General features: G+C 40.6%; 1 protein-coding gene across 2 annotated transcripts; it reads right to left on the bottom strand.

Annotated features, from left to right (window-relative positions):
- Nucleotides 1–9,705: 9,705 nt before the first annotated feature.
- LOC148035062 (uncharacterized) lies at nt 9,706–25,436 on the bottom strand. Of its 2 annotated transcripts, none has more exons than XM_087679970.1 (2): nt 24,897–25,436; nt 9,706–10,094 (listed from the first exon to the last, which is right to left on the bottom strand). In XM_087679970.1, exon 1 carries the CDS (start codon nt 25,181–25,183, stop codon nt 24,911–24,913), a length of 273 nt encoding a protein of 90 aa, XP_087536096.1. In that variant the 5' UTR covers nt 25,184–25,436; the 3' UTR covers nt 9,706–10,094; nt 24,897–24,910. The 2 variants fall into 2 exon arrangements, with proteins under 2 accessions (XP_087536096.1, XP_087536095.1); XM_087679969.1 differs by lacking the exon at nt 9,706–10,094 and adding an exon at nt 11,990–12,790.
- Nucleotides 25,437–25,786: the final 350 nt, after the last annotated feature.

Consider the following 25,786-nt stretch of genomic DNA (forward strand, 5'->3'; position numbering starts at 1 on the left):
TTTGAGATAGACAAGCCTTGCTTTTCCTTACCACTTGCATTCTTAATCATCTATCAATTTTCTTTGTCCTCTAGCTTCTCCTAGTTAGCTCTTCTTGCTATGGGCTATGGATTGTTTCTAAAAATGCCATCCCATGTTAATCTAGTTGAGAATGGCTTTAAAGTTTGAGACTCATTGCATTCATTTTAGGACATAGCCTACAATCATAACATGCGCTTGTAAGCTTGCTCCATATAAGCTTAAAAAGAATTGCTTTAAAGAGACTTGGAAGCAATTTTCTTGTAAATAATGCATGATTAAGTATATTAGATGCCAAGATATTACATAATCACACAACATATTTTAGTAGCTTGGAAGCTACCATGAAGGTGGGGTCCTTTGTGCTAAGCTTAGCCAGAATGGTAGTAGCCTCATTTACAATCATGCACACAACTAGCTCAATAGGACTAGACCTAATTCTAGAGCATCTGATAGGCAAAGTATAACTCCTAAACAACCAAATTCTCCTTGTCCCAACAGTTGTAACTAGGTCCCAAACCTTTTTTAATTCATTGTCATATTGCCTTCATCTCTAACAATAAACTTCTTTCCACATTACATAGTCATGAAAGCCATGAAGCTTCATAATCTTCATGATCCTTGCCCATAAGGGCTTAATCTCTTTGCAACTCCATAAAGCATATTGAATGTCCTCCTTCTCTACTTTGTGTTAAACTTATCATGTTTCTTCTAAGTTTTGGTGTGAATGCTCCCTTATCCACGAGCACTTTTAGCATCAATTTTGGGATATGATGCACACATATCGTTCACTTGTTCACTATGAGTGTGTGCATGCTAATGAACCCTAACCTTTCAATCATTGCTGCCAAGAGTCACCATTGAACCTTGCATTTGGTTGCTCTTCTCCTTACTCATCATCAACGCTTGGCTGCTTGCTTTGTTCTCTGACCTATGGATATGTGCTCATCTGTCGAGTATTGTGTGTCCATAGTTCACCTCAGTAACACCAAGTTGGGCCTGCATCGACAATCCATCTCATAATGCACAACAGGTCTACGATAGTCTTATGATGATCCCCAAGAGCCATGATAGCTCTGACTATGCCCACATACCTCGACACATCAAACACACCAGTACATAGCATGATAAGACTGTCATCACAGCATGCCTAATAATACATTGCGAGTTGTTTGATAGCTCTCGTCACCAATGCATTGCATACCACACAATCACATCTATTGCCCCAACAATTTCTTGCCAAATCACACTTGCCATTTAATGCCACGATAGCTTGCATGTTGTTAAATTTGTATCGATAGCCCTATTTTTACATTGTCGAGACTCGATAGCCTTCGCAAATCTAACACTTGACATTTGTCACCTCTAAACATTAAAAGATTGCCCCTCTAAGCCTTAATCAACATTGAGCCACTTAAAATCATTCATGTTCATGCACAATGCCCCTAACAAGCACAAATTTTGGGGATTTCACAGCAGACATCAATTTCTTTCAAATTCCTTTAAGAATTTTTGGGGCTTTTGCAAGAAAGTCACAAACCTCACCAAAACTTTAGGGATTTTGCATTTGGTCCTTAGAAATTACTCACTTTGTGTCAAAATTTGGGGCTTTTCACATTCGAGCTCAAATTTCACTAATTAATTTTGGGGCTTTTGTGGAATTTTTCCAAATTCATAGACATCGAGTCTAATTACACCATCTACATTAAGATTCGCGCACATCGAAGCCCTTTCAGCTGTAGATTCTTCATCAATGCCATCAATTTTTTAAACAATTATAAGTTTTTTGTCTTCACTTTGCTTTATCTTTGTGTTGCCTCCGCATTTGTCCTTTGGAGAGCTACTAGTCCAAATACTAGCACATGATACAATGTGATTTTGTGGATGCATACATTACACATGTCTCAAGGAAATCACAAACCAACTTGCTAATATTGATAAAATAATTCCTAGTGCCTCTCTTGTATCTATAGTCTTGGCTAGTCTATCTGACACTTATGAGAGTTTTACCACTACACTTCATTTACTTGCATAGGAGATGCTAATGCATAACATTTGATGCGTTGATATCATTATTGTTGCAAGAAGGTCAATCAAGGTTGAATCTCTCTAACATAGGTATGGACAATCTAGCATTTGTAGCCAATCATTGCAATAAAGGAAAGCCATGGTAGCCTCAAACTCAAAGGGTAAAGTTAAAGCATCTTCTTCTACAGAGTCTTTATGCATGAAGGATGATGGTACTAAGAAAAAGAGATGCAATTATGGTAGATAAAAGGGGCATGTCATTAAAGAATGCATAAAGAGGATGGCAAATGAAAAGAAGACATTAGGGGAGATTTGAGGTCAATTTTTGGCCTTGTAATAAATTGAGGAGAGATAAAGTGCTATGCAATTTATAAAATACACTATTGGAAAAACAAAATCACAATCCAGGGGAAAATTATCCCTTGGTGGGTGAAAGTATAGTTTGGTGGTACAATAAAAGGACCACTTTTGTCTGTGCTCGATTGGTGCTTCCATTAATTCTTGATTTGGATTTTGGAGGGGAATCCGTATATAAGAAAAATTACATTTGTATAGAATTTTGAGCACATTGTCGGTTCAAATGATTGCGTATGGATGGAGTTCAATTGAGTAGACTCGAGTTTGAACTACTACGAAATGTCCTATCCCCCCACAAACAAAAAATCTCACCACCATCATCTAATCGACGAGGCATAGGATAATGCTAAAGCTCGCTACCCCAAATATAGCATGAGCACCCTCTAGCCATTAAGCTTTCAAAGCAACCCCTAGGGCTCTTTGTTGTACTGCTCAAACTCTCTTCTTGGTGCTTTGCACCCAGTTTGCATGTTTATGTGTTGCCATGTGGACTCCATCAAGGAAGGGGCCCCTTAAAACCACCCCAATGAAGCCCCCAATGATGAAGTGCAATGAGGGGATGAAATCCCCTCACAACATCAACAAGATATTGTGGCCTATGCTAGAGGAGACATGGACCCCAACCCCACTAATGTACTATGCTAGAGGAGATATGGACCCCAACCCCATGGATGTAAGCAATGATAGCTGCTCCATGGAGCAATCTGAGAAAACATTAGTCCGGTTTAATGATGAAGACAAATCCTCAATGAAACCTAGAGGTGAGCTTTCATGGTATTACTTTGTTTGGGATTCACTTCGTTTGTTCTATGTTTTTCCACATTTAGCTAGGACATCATGCAGTTTGCTAGCCATATTGACACATATGGTCGATCTCACTGTTTCAATTCTTAAGAGCTTGTTGCTCGGTCATGACCCTCGCATGGTTTAAACCAATACTGGGTCACTACAAAGCAAGAAAGGCCCCTCTCAAGGGTGAAGAGTACCATATTGCTTTGGTGGTGACCCTTTTGTGCAGTGAACCTCATATGGGTTAGCACCAAGTGAGAGATCCCCATTTCAATGGGCGGAGGACCCTCATATCACATGGTTGCGATCCTCGTATGTGGTAAGAGTAAGAATTGTGTTCAAGAAGTGAGAAATGCCTATAGATTAAAGAGTGAACCAATGTTGAAAATTACAACCTTGCTTGCCCTTCCTTTGTCTATAGCCCTTCATATGCATGGCAATCAATTTGCAACTCTTCCCAATGCAGGTCAAGTTGCCCACGAGGCTTAGGAGAATAGCTTTTGATTGTATCCTTGAGATAGATAAAATTTTTGGTTTAGCCTACATTTGCATTGCAAATATTTATGTAGCAACTCGAATGTAAGAGAGATTGAAGTCATGCAAGTTGCAAATAAGGCTTGAAAGAAGCCATTATGTCGTTGGTGGATTGATGCCAAAGGAAACACGCAATTGTTTTTAGTCTCTGACAAAAAGCACTCGCAAAGCAAGTACATTTATGAGAAGCTACAAGATCTTATAGGAAAGATGTCATGGAGAGGTTATTCTTCGAGCTTGGGTCTAGTTTCGCAAAACGTATATAAAGACATGAAGGATGTGCTCTATGGGCACAACAAGAAGTTAGTGGACTTTCCAAAGCAATTTGCAACTCTCTGGTTTGCAATTGCCTGTGCCTTGATCAACACACTAGAAGGGTCAACTATAATTGTTGTTATGAATATCCTAGTCCGTAATGATTGGTGTAGGGCTACATCACTCATATCTTAGATAGAGAAGAAAAAAAATTTAAGGTCAGAGATGCTAACTGTGTTCATATATTTGAACACGGAAAACGTTAATGTAAGAACTGAGTAGTGCAAGGTCCACTTTCGGAAGATTAGGGAATTGTAGCAAGGTTGGTATAGTGCACATCAAAATTTGTTCCTTGAGATTCAAAGCAAATCAATTCATCATTAGAAAGTCTTTTAATTAAGAATATAGCAGTGCCATGTGACTGCTTGCAAAACTTCTTGCAAATGGACCAATGTTGAGTTTGCTAATTTGCATCTTGGATTTTCAAAAAGTTGTATTGATCAAATAGAAGATCCATATTTATTTTATAAATGTTTATTTGTTATTATTAACTCTTTATTTTTGTTCTGTATTTTGGTCATTTTGCTACTTTAAATTATCTTGTAGAGAGTGGGTGGTGTTATAACCAACACTACAAATAATGGTGTCATAAGCATTTGTTCACAAATTGTAGAAAAGTTTTAAGAATATAATGTTCTCTAGACACTTGATTGTAGATAGTGGAAACTAGAGTTAACTAGGCTAGTTGTCATCTTTACCAAATTTTGATAAAGAAAATGAGCTATAGTTGATAATAATGCCAGGGAGGTGTATCTAATATCATCCCAAATTTCATATACATTAAGTATTGTTTTATTTTCAAAAGAGGGCCATGGTATGTCTAACCCCGAGTATCAATTGACATCTCTCAGGAAAAAATAAAATGGAAGAGTACCCACATCTAAGCCAATTTTGCGATGTGGTAGAGGAGCTGCACCAAGAGTATGGCCTAAGTCTAGAAGGGGTGCTTCCAAAGGACTTAGGCAAAGATGCCCTCCGTGAAGACTAGTGGTTGACTATCTTCAAGCGCAAGCACAAAAAATATGCAAAGGTCTACCCAAGCCACATGCACTTGTACTTGGTAGAAGATTGCAAGTTACTTTTTCACAAGGTGTATCAAGCACCTCCACCTTGTGGTGAGATCACAGTGAGGTTTGCATAGTGCTATACATTTGAGCGATGCCATGATGGGATGGAAGACCTCGTAGGCCACAAAGTGCCATGGGCTAGGTTTGGGAAAAGTCTATTGATTCAAATGTGCAAGAGCAGGCCGAGGGTGTTGGAAAAGAAGATTGAGACACGGAGAAGGGTGAATGGTGCCTCTTAGGCCTGTGTCCCTCTCCTAGACAAGAAGCATCACTTCATAAAGTCTACAAGTGAGATTTGTACAGAGCCAAGGCCTAGGTATGCATGGTTGGTCTGTGATTGAATTGCTAACTTGGAGTCATTGTTGGAGAGGATGCTTAGCAAGACCAAGAGTACACTAAATAGGTTGTCAGAGTTGAAGGCTTTGATCCAACAAAAGAAGGAGGTGTTGCTTAGGTACAAGGGGTCGAATACTGTGGTTGAGTGCATAAAGGACAACATTAAATTGTATGAAGTGTTCCTCCAAGAGCTCCAGTAGCAAATTATGTGTAATGATGGAGAGGTAAAGGAGGTGGAGGTTGACCTACAAGCAAGCCAATGAATGTTGCAACGTCTCATGGTCAATAAGAACATAACATGACTAGGATAAGAGTTTGAGCTTAAGCAGGTATACTCAATGCACTTTGTCTTAGTTTATCCCTACTACTGCCTCTTAATCTTGTGGGACCACTTGCCAGTTTTGGATACATTTGGTACTCTTGAAATCCTTTCAGTACCATTTGGTGCTCCTTGAAAATCTTTGGTTGATCTCCTTACTCTTGTACAAACTTTGACTTTTTTGGTATATTTTGGTGTTTAGTACATTTGGTCTTGTTAGATACATTTGGTTCTCTTTGGTGCATTAGATTTAGGGGTTGTATTTGATACACATGAAAATGTAGGGTGCATTTGGTGGTTTTTGGTATTCTGAGATTATTGAACCTTTGGTGGAATTGGTGCTTTATTTCTTCTTAATCATTTTAGAGCACTTGGTTGTTTTGGATACATTTTGTACTCTTGAAACCCTTTTAGTACCATTTGGCATTTCTTATGGCATACTTTCTTTGGTTGTTCTCATCCACTAACAAGATTATTGGTATTTCCTCATGCTCTTTTTGGGATATTTTGGTGATTCTTGCACTCTTTGGTATATTTTAGGCTCTTTGGTACTTGCAGCATTGGGTAGAACTTGGTACATTCTTTTTGAACCTTTGGTGCAATTGGTGCTTTTTGGTGGCTTTTAGAACCTTTGGTGCAGTTGGTGCTTTTTGGTACTTCTCTTAATCTTTCTATAGCATTTTGTATTTTTGGATACATTTGTTACTTTTGAAACAGTTTCAATGCCATCTAGAGCTTCTAAGTACTCTCTCGCTATTTTCATTACTAAAAAACTAATTTACACTGCCTCGGTCCCTTTTAGGTATATTTTGGTGGTTTTTGTACTCAATATACTTAAAGCCAATGTATTGATAAATCTTCGATAATACCCCAATGATGACAGAAAGTTGTGCACCTATTTTGGAGTATGCGGCGGGCTCATAAAGATTATAACCTTTATTGGGTCAGTCGCAATACCAACTGAACTAACCGCATGGCCAAGTAACAACCCATAGGGCACTCCAAATACACACTTTCTAGGGTTAAGAGCAATGGAGAACTATCTACAACACTCAAAACATTTTCTTAGGATAATCAATTGTTGCTCCCTTGAGGTGGCTGCTCCCAGATCATCAATAGAGACTTTTAACTCCTCTGGGGAGATATCACCAACAAATTTGGTACCTTTTGGTTCCTGTGGTACTAAATGTTTTCTTGCACTCTTTGGTACCTTTAGTATTTATTGGTACTTCCTCGTGCTATTATTTGTATAAAGGTCCCTTTGGTGTTATTTATAGCTATTATTGGTGTCGTTTGGGGGACATTTAGTGCTTTTTGGTACATTTGATAAACTGGCAATCATTGCGATAATGGTTTGTAATGGTATAATGGTCGAAAGTTTTGGTACTTGTTGCTACTTGGTTCATGTGATGTTTTGTTTTTGTAAGTTTAATCCTCTTTATTTCTTTCACTTGGTAGTCACAATAGGACAAGCTAGAGGCCTCTTGCAAGGAAGGGAAGGTCCACATGGACTTTGTTAACCAAATGATCAATAATGTGAAGAAGGGTAAGAGGTTCACCCTCTTCCCCAAGCCACATATTACAGACAAACATAGGAACATCCATGTGTTTGGCATTTGTGTTGCGTGCAGAGAGTCGCTGGAAGCGGCACGTGTTGTGAGCAACTTCATGCTTGAGTGCCAACATCAATACCACCCCCTTTGCTTCATTGAAGTTCTACATAGCGGTGGGTTTTTGTGAAAGAAGGGTGCAGTGTGTTCATGTGTTTGAGATTGCCCATGGTTACTGTGCAGACGAGGAACATGTGGCTGAGGTCATCAAAGATGGAAAGACTATAAGACAATCTGAAATATGACCGCTAGCTAGGGTCGGCAAAATCTACTGCCAGAGGAGTTGTACAGCACAGAGAAGGTAAGAGATATCCCACTGGATCTGGACTCGAGAATTTATGCTGTTGAACCTAAGAATATGGCAGATGATGTGCCAAACGTGGAGCATAGTAGGGCTGAGAAAGATTCTTCTATTGATGAGGCGGTCCCACATACCATTGGGGTCGAGGAGGGTGATATGGATGCTATTGATATCAAAATTGGGGAGGGGGTTGTTGATGGGGGGCTGACAAGAAGGAAAAAGATGCCATAGAGGTCATGGTTCCTAATAAATATTCATAGAAAGCTGGTGGATGAGATTGTTGGGCCAGAGGTCTGTGAAGAGATTGTTAAGGGAGCAAGTACAGATATAGGGATAGTCGAGGGTGCAGTTGATAGCCTAGATGGTGATACTAAAGGAGTTGCCAAGGCTCATGCTAATCTAGAGACAGTACTGGCAAAATCTCTAGGTGATTGCACCTTTTCGGAGCTATTTTCTGAGGTAGGAAGTGTCCTCGTGGTCATTATAACAAGCCATGTGCTTACAAAATGCAACTAGTGCAGCAATGCTATCATTGATATAATGCACATGAGCTTTTTTTGTCTCCTTCCATCACCTTCTATTTTGCAACATAGACATTGTACCCTATTTTCCTTGTGTACTCTTCTTGATCCCGAAATAAACATTCCTTTTTAGAATATAATACCAAACCTATGTTGGGTTCTATAACAGATGGCTACTATCTAATACCAACATGAAATGCTGTTATAACCACACTTGACATTGTGTGGTTCTCACACTAGCCATCCACGAGGGTCACAGCCAAGTGATAGGAGAGCGAACTTCACCACTGGGATGGGGCTCTCTCACTTGGTGGTGACCTATGTGGGGTTCATACCATATGCAGGATACCACCAAGTGATAAGAGGTCACAACTCCCTTAGGAGGTGCCTTCTTCGTGTGGTGGTGATCCATTTGGAGCCCTTTGTACACGATGGTGACCTCCTCAATGTGATTTCCCAAGATACCATAGTCAACGTTGACATTTTTAAAAGCTCAAAGATCAACACCTATCGCCACCCGAAACATTGTATCACACTTGGCACTTCTGGCTCTCACCCTCGCTACACATGAGGGTCACCACCAAGCGGTAGGAGGGGACTCCACTGCTGTGATGGAGCTCCCTTGCTTGTGGTGAGCCATGGGGGTTTCATAGCACACAAAGGTCATCACCAAGTGATAGAGAGCCATATCAACATGATGGTCACCTCCTCAACATAATTCCCCAAGAAAACATAGTCATCAAAATTGACATTTTTAAAAGCCCAGAGATCACCACATATAGCCACTTGCAACATTGTATCATTCTTGGCACTCGTGGTTCTCATCCTTGCCATCCACAATGGTCACCACCAAGCGGTAGGAGGGAACTCCATTGTTGTGATGGAGCTCTCTTGCTTGATGATGACCCATAGGGGGATTCACAGCACACAAAGGTCACCACCAACAAGCGATAATGGGCCATACCAACACAATGGTCACCTCCTCAATATAATTCCCCAAGATACCATAGTCAACATTGATATTTTAGGAAGAACTTGGTGGAATGGGATTTTGCCTTACGAGTATAGGAGTTGATGTGCTGCACTCCCCTTCATCTCCCATTCTCTTTGAACCAAGTTCAATGCAAGTCTGCCTTAGTTTGAGTGATCATGTGAGAAGTAAGAACTCAAAATACTAATGCTAGCTAATTGATAGGCGAGTTGACTACTATTAGGAACTCAAATTCAGGTCAATCCTTGTGGGAATGACCGAAAACTTCCACTATAGGGTAGACTGAAGAGGACCTAGATAGTAAACTCCGAGGTTTTTCATAGAGTCCCAAACTGCATTGTGTAGGATATCTCTTGAACAATTTAGTGCATATATGGAGAGTGAGGCTTTTTGGTTCTTTGATTATCTCGTGTTGTTTGATAGGTCTTGTAGTGCATATTACAATACCATAATCAACATTGACATTTATAAGAGTTCGAAGATCACCACGTATCGCACCCACAATCACCACATAACTTGCAAGAAGTTGAGGTTATGAGAAAAAAGAACTAAACTAACCATGCCCAAATCATAGATCATATGGTTTAGCTAGATAATAAAAAGGTAAGGATACCAACTCATCACACTAAGCATAGATGAATGTAGGAGAGTGGTAATGAAACATAGGAGGTGGTATTGGTACTTGCAGGCTAGCATGAAAGAATCCACCACATAGGCAAAGTCTAAAGACTCCCCACAGGTAGTGTAAGTCCCTAAATCATGGATTGTATTGCCTTCATCCCACAACTTGGGGTCTAGGAAACAATGTGAACCTTTTGACTTCCTCCAATTCTGCAATAAGCATTTTAAGAAAATTGCTTTGGGTGTGAGTCTCAACTCCTCATGACCAGGAGTGAATCACATTCCATCTACAAGACAAACATGAAAATGTCATCAATAGAGTACCAAATAGTGCCAATATTATCAAAAAGCACCAAAAGGTAAATCACAATGTACCAAAATGCACAAAAAAATACCAAAATGTTTTAAAAGGTATCAAAATACACAAATAGTTAGGTGCAAAATGCACTATAATGTGTACAATAAAAGAGTACAAAAGTACAAAATAGTACCACATAGTATCATACAATATTTGATATTCAAAAATAAAAAGAACCAAATTGTACCAAAAATACCGAAAACTACCAAGAGATGGGGGCCTCTAGTAAAGTTCATATAAGGGTCACCACCAATCGATGGGGGGGCCTTAACAAGGGATGGGGGCTTGCCAAGTGATGGGGAGTGCCAAATAATATTTTATATTCAAAAATAAAAAGTGCCAAATAGCACAAAAAATACCGTAAAAGTACTAAGCGATAGGGGATCCTCCTCCACATGACAGGGGATCCTTTGAAAAAATTCTCATGAGGGTCATCACTAAGCGATGGAGGCCCTCCGCCAAGCGATGGGGAGTACTAAACAATATTTTATATTCAAAAATAAAAAAGTACCAAAGAGCACCAAAAATACCTTAAAGGTACCAAGGCTCAAGCTATGGGGGATCTTCCAAGCAATGGGGGATCCTTCGAAAAACTTTACATGGCAACTGGGAAGAAGGGGGCTTCACTGTAATGAGGATTCCCCCTCGCTTCAGAAGAGGTGACAAATGCCATATCGACGTGGATAAATTTCTTGGGCTCTAGTTTGTTGCTTCTGCTGGAAGATCGAAAGTTAGTTGGTTTCGAGGGGGGTGTTCATATAATTACAAATCGAAATGGAGAAGATTTGTTTTTTGTTTAATACAAATCGAAACGAAAAAATTTTCATTGATTCATGGTATACCATATTAATTGTATCATGGCATCATGTAGAGTAGGTTGTGGGTTCACTCTCTCCCTTGGAAGAGTTGCTTAATTTCATATTTAGGTTATAGTTCATATTACATTTTAATTTTTGCAAAATTTTCCCTTTAAGACAAACTAGTGATGTTGACCGGTGCCTCCTCTTTGCCTTGCGAATACGACAAGCTTTACCCTAAGGAATTTATCCTCACCCATGCCATATGAGATCATGAGGAGACCATGGAAGAAGTTTGTTAATGAGTTGAATCGAGACAAGCTGTAGAGAACGGATCACAAGTGGTGGAGAGGGGACCATAGAGATTGGAAACTCTTTGGCGTGATATGGAGAAAGCATGTCAACCCTCCCAGCTCCAACCACAACCTCCCCCCCATCCCAAACGACAATCCCAAGGACACCCCCATTGCCCTTGCAGTGGACAACCTAGTTGCACTCACGACCAAGCTTGCTCTCCAAGATTCAGCCCCTACCCTTGAGGAGACCCCGGCCTCTGCATTGTAATTTATCAATGCTCATTCACCACTTTGTAAATGGAATAGAAATGCAATAAGAAGAAAAAAGGAAAGGCTATCATAGTGTTGCTATCCTTGTTGACAGTTATTTGATGGTATGGTCTTTCTTGAGTTAAAAAGCCCTATGAAACATTTACCTTTCTTTTGAGGAAATAGATTGTGTTTATAATTGTGAAAAGGATAATTATAGTTGGGTTGATTGGGTGAACTCCATGAGGGTCACCACCAAGTGAAGGAGGCCCTTTCCCTAGGCTAAAAGGTCCCACTTCGCTTGGTGTTGACCCTCATGTGCATTGAACACCGTATGGGTCACACCGAGTAAGAGAGGCACCTCCGTGAGGTGATGTCCCTCATATTGCTTAATCATGACTCTCCTAGTGTAGGCTGTTCAAATTTGGTGCCATTCTCAATTATAGTTAGCTCTTATGTGATTTGCTTATGGTCCAAAGTATAGTAGTACTACACACTGATATGAGAGATCACTCAAATGAAAGTACCAAAAACTACCAATTTTGGTATCTTGGGACGACAAAGAAAACCACCAATAAAGATAGTCCTAGGTAGAAGTATGGAATGATTCCAAATACAAAATAAGTGTTGAGAGCTAGGGAATGTGCTATCCAAATGCAGATTCTGATGCTTAAAACTCAAGTCTATTCTATTTTATGTTTGTACAACTTTTGTTCTATTTCAATGTTCTCACTCTCTACCTCTGTCTATCTCCATCACTATCATTGCAATAGTTGTATCTCTTTATAGGAGTGAGACTAGCTTCATTATGTGATTTCTAAGTGTAGATGGGCTTTTTAGGCAATGATTGGCCTCTTTTTACTTGAAGTTAATTTTCCACCTTGCTTGAATGGATTTGATTAGTTGGCACTAAGTGCATGGGACAAAGAGGAGAAAAATGCATGTGACTCATGGAGATAGGTCTAACCATGGCAAGCCAAACCTCTCATCTCATCTCTATTCTAAGCCTTCTCCACTCCATATAAAGCCTTATTTTGCTACTCACACCACCACACACATAACCATTGCCTCGATCTCCTCTATTAGTCTTGTGCGACAATCCCTTTTCCAGTCCAAGCCTTGATTTTAGATGTATCTCCTTGAATCTTGCAAGTAGGCGCATGTTGTCCTGTAACTGTGTAGTCCTCGTAGGCACCTCTGCCGGGCTACTAATGGCAATGTAGATGCACATCATTATTTGCTATCTCTTTACATGCAAAACTCTTTTCTTTCCTTATTGGGACCTGGAAAACATTGAGAGAGTAGTTAAAGATAAAGTGATGCAAACAATTCCTTTGATAATGTGAATGCAAAGCAAGATAAACAATGCAAATAGCAATGCATCTTTTTATCATTGACATAGAAGCTAAATGAAGTAGGAAGTTGGATGTCTTCATTGTGCAAGTCCATCCTTAATTGTCACAATGTGCACATTGACCCTACCTTCATAATGATAAAAAGTTCACTATCCAGCCAAACATCAATATCTTGTAATGAATTTTCAGAAAACCCCCTCATGTCTTGGTCTAGTGGCACCAGTTTTCCACAAACACGGTGCCATATTCTATGCAAAAATGTCATGATGAAGTTTTGAGTGGGAATCATGTACTTGTAGACAATAGAATTTAGTTGCACCTTGTAGGCCATTTCATCGTATACCTTTGTATCCCAGCCTACATTGGAAAACTCTAGGATACTATTTGCATTTGGGTGCTTCACTAGAAACATGGTTCTTGAGGTTGGGACTTTAGTGCTAGAGAAGAAGTCTATAAAAAAATGGCTATAGCCATAAAAGTGGATCTTTTGCTTTGACTACTTGAAATGTTGGGCATTTATGCACCTCATGAAATATTTTGCACATGTAACTCTCACTTATTCTAGAATTTGGTAACGACCACTCCATGCTTTTGAAATCTAGAAGGGGAAGGCTGGACAAGGTTCCCCATTGCCCACTGGAGAAAGGTGGTATATAAAAATAGTCATAAAAATGTAGCCTCTCTTAGCAAGTGCCGCTTTGGTCCTCCCCTTATAAAGCTCTTCGTTGCCACTAGAGCCATGGATGACATCTAGAACATCTACCACACATTCTACTAGCTGCCACACTCCTAGATGCTTGATGGATACATGTCTTGTTAGTTACAAGGTGAAAAGAAACACAAACCTTCATTCAAACAAGAAAATAGATGTAATCAATAGTTGGATCTATGGAGAGGGAGATTAGAGGCTGTGGGCTCAAGACGAAGCTCCTTATGCATGAAAACATACTGCATGTGCACTTCTTTGATTGCCTTCTTGGAGCCACCAAGCCTAAAATCCGTTACCCTATCCTTCTAGCATGATAAAAAAGGGTTGACTGATCGAAGATGTCTTTCAAACAAGGAGAGGCTTCTATCACCTTTTTTCCTCTCGGGTAAGAGAAACAACTGAAATATGATAGCAAAATATTACTATTGGAAAATGGCAGTACTCTACTTTACTACTAGAAAGCGACAATTACTCTACTCATTTCAATAAAACTAGCAATATCAAAAATTCCAATTTTATTTTTTGAGAATACGAAAATGATTTTAAGAAAAAAAGTTCCATGATGGAAGCCATCTCCTCGTTGGTGGAGTGCACACTATCTCTAAATGCTAAAAGGCCAAAAAGTGATCTTAAACTCTTGCTAATCATAATTGGGCATGAGTGTTGCTAAAAAATCAGCAAATGTGAAGGATGCAACCCCACATTTGGCAAGCTTGGACATTGATTAGTCTTATGCTTTTGTTGTGCATTGTTCATATGGTTCCTCCTCACATGACAAGGTCTTTTACTTGTTGAAAATTGTAGCACATGGTGTTTTGACAGTCAAGCTTCCAAGCATATAACATCCTTTCATGACTTGTTTTAAATTGTATCATATGCGATTGTAGAAAAAGGGAGAATCCATTGTGTTTTTGCAAACAATGATTTGTATCAATTCAAGGCATTGGTCAGATTCCCATTATTACAATGCATGGGAAAACTATCATGCTTGAAAAGGTCTCACATGTGCTAGGCATAAATAAAAATTTACTTTTAGTTTTAGCCATTACATGTGTTGGTTTGATGGTTAAATTCCACATGGATCGATGTAGTCTATAATTGTAGTGATGGGGATGGCCTCACTGTCACATGTATATTGTACAATGGACTCTATCAACTTGATTTATATGAGAGGAGAGCATCAGAGGATGCATTATAGGTTGATGTCACGATTGTGGATGATAGTGACTCATGGCATGCTCTGTTTGGCCATCTTAATCATAGTAATTTGCTTTGCCTAAAAAGCAAAAATATGGTGCTTGATCTCCCTCCATCAAAACCACCTACTCACAATGAATGTGGAAGATGTGTACTTGGTGAAATGCATCATGCTTCATTTCCCAAAGGTGGATCTATGCATCTTGATTAGAAATTATAGCTTGTGCATAGTGATGTTTATGGGCCCATGCATGTTAAATCCATCAAAGGATAATTGTACTTTGTTACCTTCATTCTTGATAACATGACTTCTCATTGTTGGGCATGTGCTTTGAGGCACAAATAAGAAGTTTTTGGATGCTTTAAAAACTTTTTGGCCTTAGCTAAACTAGTGGATGCAAACCGATTACACTACGTACTAATTGAGGAGGAAAATATATATCACAGGAGCTCAACTTTTTTTTGCTAAAAGGGGCATTATCCATTAGCGTACTATGCCTTACACACCTCAACAAAATGGTGTGGCTAAAAGTAAAGCTAAGAGAAACCTCATGTCCAGAGTATCTTTAGTCATTAATCAAATCTCCTTCTTGAGGACTCCTTTCTTGGACCCCCCACCATTATAAGGGGTGAGTACCTTGCACCACCATTGCAAGGAGTGAGTGCCTTTGCTGTGTGGTACATTTCACCATTGTCAATCATTCTCATGAAATTTTAGTTACAGTTATAATTGACTTGATCATGGCTTAAGTCATATTTTCTTATTCATTTTAAGTGTTTCTTGGATATGAGTAATTGGCTCTTTTACATTGGTATCAGAGCATGGATTTTGATTCTATCAGAAGTACATTTTCATGTTTGCATTTAGTCACAATCAATTCAAGGTAGGGAAATATAATTGGATTTTAATTGTAAGGTGTGGTCACATCATATGTGTGGGCTAGACAAGCTTTACCACTCTTAACCAAGGTCATTTTGGAGAACACTAACATGGTTATGGAAGAAATGATGATTAGGATGCTATTTTAGTAGATCTTGACCTTTTTGAAGACCAATTTTGGAGCAACTTGGACAAAATGATACTCAGAGAGTTTGGAAAAGACTAAAACCTTGGTTACTTTTGTAGGGAACATTGACTTTCCTCTTTCTCTTTAATATCTTTCAACCTCCATGGATCCACAAGCCTCATATCTCCCAATCTTGAACATTTCTATGTTAAAGACCATCCTAAGCTTCTTCTTCACATAATTTGCAATAGATTGAGTAGTAATTAGGAGAGCTTTTATTAGTAGATTTATGCAAGGCCTGGCTTACAAGGACCAATGCCTTGGCCAGACCTTTCCTTGCTACACTTTCTCTCATTTCTGAATGTCTTTCAAAAATTGAAGGCACTAAAGCTAAAGGTTTCAACTATGGCATCAATACAACTCTTATTGCTTCTAACCTATCTATAGTTGTACATCGCTACTTCTTGGAGTCTATTGCAAATAAGTTAAAGGACGAGGACTGGTAGAGAGGATGGCACAAGGAGAGCGCATAACTACAACAAAGGTGCGAGCTAGAAGAAGAAGAATCTTTTGAGAAGTTTATAAATAGTTTTATGTTAACGAATGAAGCCTTTGCCATGTATCTTGTAGAGATGCTTGCTGATGCAATATTGCATTCTTGAGGTTCCAACACTCATTGCATCCATGCAACTCCTCTCATCATAATAGAAATGGAGGTGTGCTATGTCCACTATAGTGTGCATTAATGGAACAACTCTCTTTTCTATCGATTATGAAGACATTGGAGGGAAAGATGAAGAGTTTTCGCAAGAAGATCTTAAGCCAACAGCTTACTTATCTAGGGCTATTTCTTCATTACTTCTTGACATTCTATCATTCATCACAATCCCTAAAGAGAAGCAGGATAGTAAGGAAAAATATTTGCCTATGATCTATGCTACTCAATAAAGGTTGTAGGCATTCATATGTAAGATAGCAACAATGATAGCAACATAGCACGAATAGCATGGTTAATTGAAGTGGCATTAGAATGTGTGCAAAAGCTTGATGTGGTATACTAGCTTCAACTCTAAAATTTCATAGGACACAGAATCACTAATGGGGCTTGGAACAATTGTGCTTGTATTCACAATTTGATGTTCCCAATTACTTTGGCTACTTAGAATTAGAGGCTTTTCCTCTTGGAGAAGAGAGGGATCTAGACCTCATTTGCTGAACATTCATGACTATGTGGCTTGGATTGGTGAAGGAAACCTTCATGTAGAGGTCTTTAGGACTATAAGCTAGGAAAGCTTGCTGGAAGGACATAAGCTAGATAGGAAGCTAGCATTGTCATCCACTTGAATCAATCATACTAGCATTCATGAAGATGACTTTGTTCATGGTGATTGTCAAAAGGCTTTAGACTACATTCTTCTCACAGATAGGAATGGTGGTCTTATGCACTCATGGTTATTCCCACTCTAGCACAACAAGGCATCTATAAACTTGGTTGTTGATAAAGGTATTGAGATCATTCCGAATCCTGAACACATCACTTTCCCTTTCACTATACTTGAAAGAGATGTGAGTGCTTGCCTTTAATCTCAAGCCTCTTTAGTTTACAATCTTGCAATTAGCCATTGAGAAATTTAAGCTATTCTAAGGCTATCCTTTTTGGCCTAGCACTTTGTGTTTGTGGATGGCACATAACATGCTGAAGTTATTCATGAGGAATAATTTTATGCATTTAAGCAATCATCTCTTCCCATTCAACATTTGAGAGCTTCTAATGCTTATCAAAGAAATCGTTGTAGGAAGAGTAAGAGAGGAAATTGGTGACAATGATTTTATAAGTACTTTTGGGCATGAATAGTAAGAACTGATGCAATCAAATATTTCAGTAGCACAAGTGAAGGGAAAGTAGAGCGAATTGGAGTGAATTAAATTGATGGAAAAGGAATGATGCACAGTGATTTGGCTATTGTTTCCATTGTTGTTATGTTCTAGATATCTTGCTACATACTTAGGAGCATCAACCACATTTTCATTGGCTAGCATTTTATATCAAATCTACAATTTGACAAACTAGGTAGCTTTGGTCCTATATAATGTTATAAGAGAGATTTCTTTATTTATGCAATACAAGCTTGTATTTTATCTTTGGTTAATGCATCAATAATGATGGTTTTTATTATTGGTGATAGTCACCTTGTGTGCTAGACCCAACTACTCTTCTAGGGTATTTCAAGTTTCAAACTCATATAGAGTATCATCAAGCTCTATCTCTTTCTTTGGAGCTATGCATATCAGTGTTGTGTGCTTGGATTTAAAGTTGTGTGGGGTATAGTGATTGGAACTACATCAATATCCCTTGTGTTAATCATGTTGTTGTTACACTATTTGTACTTTTGGAAATAGCAATTATATAAGTGAGAAAGATGCATGGACTATTGAAGGGAGTTTTAGCCACATATGCAACATAATATAGCAATTGACCTAGGTGGTTTCCTGACAAAAAACCAACGGTTGGTCACCAATTACGATCCACAAACCCGGATAGACTACCATGATAGGACGTCCAAGGATATCATAGCAAACCTCGAAGAGGAGAGGAGACTAGCGCAGGAAGCTTTGTAGGGCATAGTAACCTACAATCAAGAACAGCAAGCCAGAAGCTTGCGGCAAAGCATAGAAATGCGCAAGATCCAGCGATGCTAGCCCTAGCAAGCAAAATAGGACAAGCCCTAATGCAAATAGGGAAAGAGCTCTAAAAGGTGATCTCACATTGAGCGAGCTTATTACGAAGTGACTGCTACATAACTCATTAGCAGAGCAGAGCACCACTGCAACGACAACCTCATTGCTTGTAGGATTAGGAGTTAAGCAGGGCTCTAAGAGCCAATCAAAAATCCATGTTGTGGCTAAGCAATTAGACAAGTACCAGCCAAAGGATGACCCATATAGTTTCATAGAACAGTTTGAGCAAGTCTGCAAGGCCAATGGCCTCACTAATCTTACTTAGCTCTCACAAGCTTTCGGTCTATGCTTAGGAGATAAGGGTAGGACTCGGTACACGAGTCTAGATGATGCTGAGTGGACTGACTTCAATTACCTTAAGAGTCTCTTCATTAAGATTCTTTGAGCCTGGGTACTCCGATAACCTTCTAGTGTGACTGATGAACGCCAAGTAGAAAGACAAGGAGGACATAAGAGACTACATCACCCATGTGCAGAGTCTTTTCAAGAGGATCCCAATTGGTGAGCAACCCACCGAAAGAGCGGTCTCCACAGTCTTTGTCAATGGGATACATAGTGAGAAACTCTACATGGCTTTGGCAAGCAATTCAAGCTTGCAGTGAGACATGCTAGCTAGGGTCTTTGACGAGGTGATTAGAGTGGACAACCAGCTCAAAGAGAGAAGCTCCAATAGCTCAACACGAGAGGAGACAAATGCTAGAAACACTGAGAGAGTTTCAACATCAACAAGCCCAAGCACTCTGGATAAAAGGAAGGGTACGGATGCAAGTCAGGGGCTAGCAAAGATGAAGACGAAGCTAGCCAAATTGCAAGAAATGATGAGACGACCAACACGCCCTCACGTCCAATGCATGTATTGTGGCAGAAACCACCTGCAAACAGTCGAGTGTCAGGACCCGAGGTCCCGATCTTGCGCCAATTGCGATAGGTTCGATCACGATACCTTGCATTGCAAGCTACCAACAAGGAGACTCCCGTACTGACAACCAAACAGACAACCCGACCTAGCCAATAGGCCACAACACTTTTTTGGGAGGGGAACCCCATTGGCTTTCCCAGCACCTAATGATGCCAAACTATCCATTCCTAGGATGGAGATAAACCCCATAGGCATACCTAGACCACCTGGATCCTACATGACCCATCCACTAAGCAGTCCACTATGTGGAGGAGTTGAATGATGAAAAGCCTTATGTGCACTCTTACGTGTCATATGATGAAGAGGGCAATGCAATCCTTATGGATTATTGACCGTACCAGTGATGGCATTAGGTAGGGATAGAGGCGGAGGCTTTGGAGGGCAAACCCAAGAATCAATCTCGTGTTGGACTTGCGGTCATCCAAGACATATCTCCTCACGCTGCCCCAAACGGGAGCAAGCTAATGGAAAAAAGGCCAATCTTAAATGCCTAGATGTGGAATCACTCACCTGTTTGCCAAAAGCCCTGGATGAAGGCCACCCTCAAGTGTGGCAAACAAGTCATCTATACCATTGGGGCTGTTTGGAGTCGAGACATTTATCAGAGAGGACACACCCATCTCATTGCACATCATGACCCATGCGCAGGCTGGCATATCATTGCCTAGACCCAGCAACTTAGATTCAACCTCAATCAGAAAGAAAAGTCGTAGGCAAAGGATAAAGAAAGCTGATGCAAAGATGACGCTAAAATCAGAGAGTGCTACGATGCTACCTACTGGGAAAATGTGACAAACACATAGGCAAAAATGTCAGCTCCAAAGATGGCCAAGAAGGGGAGTGCAAAGGTCAGGAACTACCCCAACACAAAGCACCAACTCGAGGCCATCAAAAAGGTCAAGGAGTGGATGAAAGAAGCCCAAGAGCACTTAAAGGATGTTGAGCCCATATTAGAAGATGAGATCGATGATCTCTCAAGCGTAAGCACACCATCTCGCCTCCATGACTAAAGTCGAGAGACGCAACTGTGACACAAGCAATGCTGCTTCAACAGAGTCTACATGCAATGGACTAACAAACCAATTGGGACTATTGGCTAAGAAACGTAGAGTTAGATGAGAGACAAGTAGTCAACCACCTCCTCACCATGCTAGTGACCACCATGGTGACTCTAAGCCTAGGAGATCTGCTTAGGTAGCATTTGATGTTATGGCAAGAGCTGAAGTAGTGGGTTGAAGGACCGATGGAGCAAGGGACAACTGATCTACATGATCATGATGCGGTAACTCAGATACCCAGTCTAACGTTGCACTCAGTGCCCAAGTCCTTGCATGTCAATGCTTTTTGAAAAGGCACCGAAAGGCATGCAATCTTACCATTCCTAGCTCTAGGCAACACCATGAGAAAGGGAATTGTAGATACGGGAGCAAGAGTTAGTGTGCTGAGCCTTGCAATACTCCGCGACTGGGGTAACCCACCTGCTATTAAGAGTGCTAGGTTCAATGTCATGCTAGCTAATGGAATGAAGATAAGGCCATTGGGAGTGCTAAAAAACTGGCCCTTGAAGATCGTAGGAGTCCAATTCTTGGGATAATGGTCTAATCTTCTTAGGCAATAGAACAAAAGTAGTGAGGGTAGAAATGGACACTTGGAAGACAACACCAATTGACCTAGATGCCATCTCACCCATGCTAAAGGGTGACACCTAGATTAGAAAATCTTACAAGGCCATTGACTAAGTATATCCCTTGTCCAGAAGATGAGCGAGATTGGATGCATGTACTTGCTACAATTGATTTGCCATTCTCAAAAGAGGAAGAGGAGTACAAGTAAGCTGCAAAGAAAGAGAGAGTGCCCAAGAAGGATCCTATAGTGCCACTATGCATGATGACCAAGAGCCCTTGCAGCCAATCCAAACCTATCACGTTCCATGTCCCTAGCAATAGGCCAAAACTCCAAGAGGTCTTGGAGTACTTGATGGGCAAGTTAGCTGACAAAACTACCACTAACTTGAAACCTCTCAACAATCTCTTAGATGAACCCAAGTGGCGGTGGACTAAGGTACACAACTTGAACTTTATTAACAATCGGGCCTTAGTCACCGATAAAAAGGAAATGCCACGTCAAGACTTAGGAGATGATGAGCAATCGAATGAGGATAGTTCTCATGACGAATACAAGGACTACTACTCCTTCAGTGATGAGAACAAATATGAGGACTACTACTCCTTCTGCACCGCAAGGACTACTACCCACTACACAAGCCTCCATTGCTAGAATCCCTTGTCAAGGTATAAGTGGCCACTATCATGGAAATTGAAGATGAAGATGAGGAAGTTGTAGCTCCGGCTTACCTGCGCATGACTGTCACTACCAAGCAAACACACATTTGATGCGTTGATCGATGAGGGTGCTGACTTTAACATCTTGACTCACGATCATTGGGTTCAAATTGGCAGACCACAGTTATAGCCCACCAATGCCAAACTCAGCCCATTTGGGGGTCAATCATATACATTTTTGGGAAAGTGCAAGGTTACAATCGCTATCGAGTCTGAAAGCATACCTAGGCTAACATTTTATGTGTTGTTGAATGTGAAGGATGCAAGTACAAAATCATTGTTAGGACGTACGTTTAAAAGGCAAACACCCTACAACGTCAACTATGACTCACAACATATTTACCTTGCTATCGACAACGTATGAATAATCACCACTTTCAACCAGGGCAACACAACTCCATCAAAGCTTGTGATGCCACCAGTAGAGAAACCCACCACCAAGGCTAAGGAGGGGGGGTCGTGACTTCTCACAACCCACCAAACTCCAAAGCCAGCAAATCATTGAAATCAAAGCCAAGGCCCATGCACCACAGTTCAAATGGATACCGAAACATCCGAGACCAGGTGGCCTAGGAGCACCCAATCACAACTTCACAAGGCTAGGAACTCGTCTTCAAAACCTAGAAGATAGAGAAGGAATTATAGGCATTGACGAACAGTCAAACAACGATGGGTCTGCAAGACCACCGCCTGGGAGCACCCAATCATGACTTCACAAGGCTAGGAACTCATATTCAAAACCTAGAAGGCAAAGAAGGAACTATGGGCATCGACGAACAGTCAAACAATGATCCCCAAGATTTTGTTGCAGGCACAAGGTTATTACAAGGGTAACACCTAGATATGGGTGCCTAAAGCCACAAAACTGTCAAGGGTACTACTTAAGTACCAGCCTCAAACCCATCCACGCGAGATCAACAATAGTTAAGGAAACAAGACCCCAAGAGACCCTTATACCCAAGCCTACAAAGCCCAAAGCTACTAAGCCCATGAGCCCAAGATCACTAAGCCGTCAGCGTTGCAGTAAGTCCACGGACCAAAATTGCAACCAACTCCCATTGACTCGACCACCCCCAAAAAACCTAGTGACCCAACTACTTCTCAAGCCGAGTGTAGCACATTCTCTGTGTCACATGCCCAACCCATGGTCCCTCAAGATGCCATTACTCCTAAGGACCCACCTGAGGATTGGCTGCTAGAAGCTCCCTTGTCTAGCCTCCATCTCAAACTACCCATTGCCAATAGGTCTTAAACCATCCTACGAATAACGATCAATTCTCATGTTGGCTAAAGACCTAGCTGAAAACACAAGAGATGACGTGGTCACATGTATCAAGCACTTAGATGCCACTTTCACTCTACTTGCTAAGAGCTATGAGCACTTAGACCTAGGTCTACTTGACCCATCCTTAACGTTGGAAATCCACGCCATGCCATGCACCTGGGAGGAATACAAATTCGTGAGAATGAAAACACCCACGGTCATAGAGAAATTGATCGACAATGCTGAGATATCTCGAGATCAAGCCCTCAAACAAAGGTTGATCACCCCCTACAACAAGAACATAGTCACTGCCACATGGGCCAAAGTTTGAACTCCGCAAGCTAGCTGATAATGACTCATCTATCTTGAGGAAGTGGTATGCTCTCAAACTCTACCATGTTGATAAAAGCATGGTTGAGCAAGAAGAGAGAGAGAGGTTATGGTGGAAAAAAGGTGAACAAAAAAGAACTCATGTTGACATAAAAGAGAGTTGATTGATTTGATGGTTGCAAGTACATTATTTTATAGCTTTCTAGCTTGGACATGCATCTCACTCTTTGCTTATGGGATTTAGTTACATATGCCTCTAGCACTTCTCTCTCTAGCACCACACATATTTTAACACATTGCAAGTAGAAAGAATAGTGGTAAAGCTTAGAATTTCTCCATGACAAGTCTAATAGATTATGCTCACAACAATTGAGCAAAATTAGCAATGATCAACCCTAGATGATTCTTATCCGGCATTGGATCGAAAACACACAATCCAATTTTGTGCACGTATTATTGGTTTGAGTATAGTAATTGATGATTGCAAATTCATGGCCCATGGAAAGTAACAAAAATGGTGACCCCTCGCTTTGTAGGAGTGTATGGCTCAATGCTTTTGCTTATGAGCCACAAAGCACCCCAGCTTTGAGAGAGCACAAAATGGCATATATGCTCTGTATCCAAGGGATTAACATCTAGCTTATATCCTCTATGTCCGAGGGAGTAAAGTCTAACTCAACATCTAGGATGAACAGCATTACTCTCTTTATGATATTGATTGTCCCTAGAAGAAGGCTCCCTACTTGGAAAAAATACATTGAGAAAGTGTGCTTGATGCATTTAGGAGGACTCTTTTACTTAATGGGCTCCCAATGAGGAAGAATCTACAAAAAAGTGGAGGAGAATTAAAAATCTAGTTTGCTTCCACATAAGACTAATATGGAGAAGAATCAAACGCTCGCTAAATGAGGCTAACCTCAAGGGCCACATGAATGCATCTAATAACATTTTTGCAAACTTAGGATATCTTGATAAAGCCACATGAAAGCCACATGAATGCGTCTAATAACATTTTTGCAAACTTAGGATATCTTGATAAAGCCACATGAAAGTTGGTTTCCACGCTATGTGCTTTCATACTTAAGTTCATTGGGGGTAAAAGAAATGATCGCATATTTGGTAGAGTACCCAAGAGACCTCTCAATGAGTGTTTAGATGTATTGTTTTCTAAAATTAGAACTATGTTAGAACAACTTAGGAGCTCTCACTAGATTTACGTGCTTTTCTTCAAAAAGCTTGGTTGGCGTAATACCACTATTCTAAAAACCTTTACTTCTTTACACAAAACTACCAAAAAAATTTTGAATAATCATTATTCTAAAGACCTTTACATCTTTACACAGCACTACCAAAAAAAAAAAGTTTTGAATAATTTTTATCGCTCAAAAGAGGACATGTTACAAAACAAAGTCCGTTTGTAGAATACTATTTCTTATAATCAAGGGTATGAGTTAACCTCGGACATTAGATCAATACCGCAGTACCAATTCCTGTATGATGTCGATTAGCTTACGGAGAGCAAAGTACCGTCAATACGATTATTAGAATCGAGGTCCGCCGCCCGGGCCCCCAGGACCGCCTCCGCCAGGCCCACCAAAGCCGCCACGAGGACCACCAAAACCGCCACCCGGACCACCGTGGGGGCCAGCTGGGCCGCCGAAACCACCTCCAGAGGGGCCAAAACCGCCACCCCAGCCGCCTCCGAACAGAGGGCCGCAAAGACAGCTAAGGAGGGCTTGCAAGCAGAAACACGGACAGCATAAGCAATCGATTAGCGAATTACCGCCTCCGGGCCCACCTCCAGGTCCAGGCATAACTACGATCACCACTGATGATTATTAATACACAACAGTCTGAGATCTGTGAAACCAGAGAGACAGTAACAGAGCGACAGAACTGACGATGGATACAACTAATCTGAGAGAGAGAGAGAGAGAGAGAGAGAGAGAGAGAGAGGGGTGTGTTTCTGATCGGTCTCTTCCTTCTCTATCTGATACGTTAGGTTTGCATATTTCAGGGTAAATCAACGCTTTGAAGCGCTCAGAATCTGTTCGGAGGGTACATTTAATATATCCCCTCACGTTGCTATCGTGTCAACCACATCCGTTAACGTGTTACAATTACGCGCGTCGCGCACGCCTCTCAGACCCCACTATCCAGTGTGCCTTCCTTTTCTTCCTGACACACGTATCACTCCTCGATAGGTATTCCTGCTTCGGCCAGCGCACCTCTCTCTGGTCTGTGTGCTGTTTGCTCTCCACGCGTTAGTGCAACGAGGCTGAGTGTTCCCCAAGCATGTTCCACGTTTACGTGCTCAACGACTCCTGAGCACCTTCACACTTCCAAAGTATTAATTATATTCGCTCATCTCAACTTTCGAGGGCTTTGGAAATTCCGTCGATTCTTGTATTTATCGA

The sequence above is a fragment of the Lygodium microphyllum genome, chromosome 6 (genome assembly GCF_053477565.2).
Source record: "Lygodium microphyllum isolate KBCC chromosome 6, Lygodium_microphyllum_v1.1.10, whole genome shotgun sequence".
Classification (NCBI taxonomy): Eukaryota; Viridiplantae; Streptophyta; class Polypodiopsida; order Schizaeales; family Lygodiaceae; genus Lygodium; species Lygodium microphyllum.

Coding starts and splice junctions, on each gene's coding strand:
- LOC148035062 (XM_087679970.1), bottom strand. CDS start 25,183: ATGCCTGGACCTGGAGGTGGGCCCGGAGGCGGTAATTCGCTAATCGAT.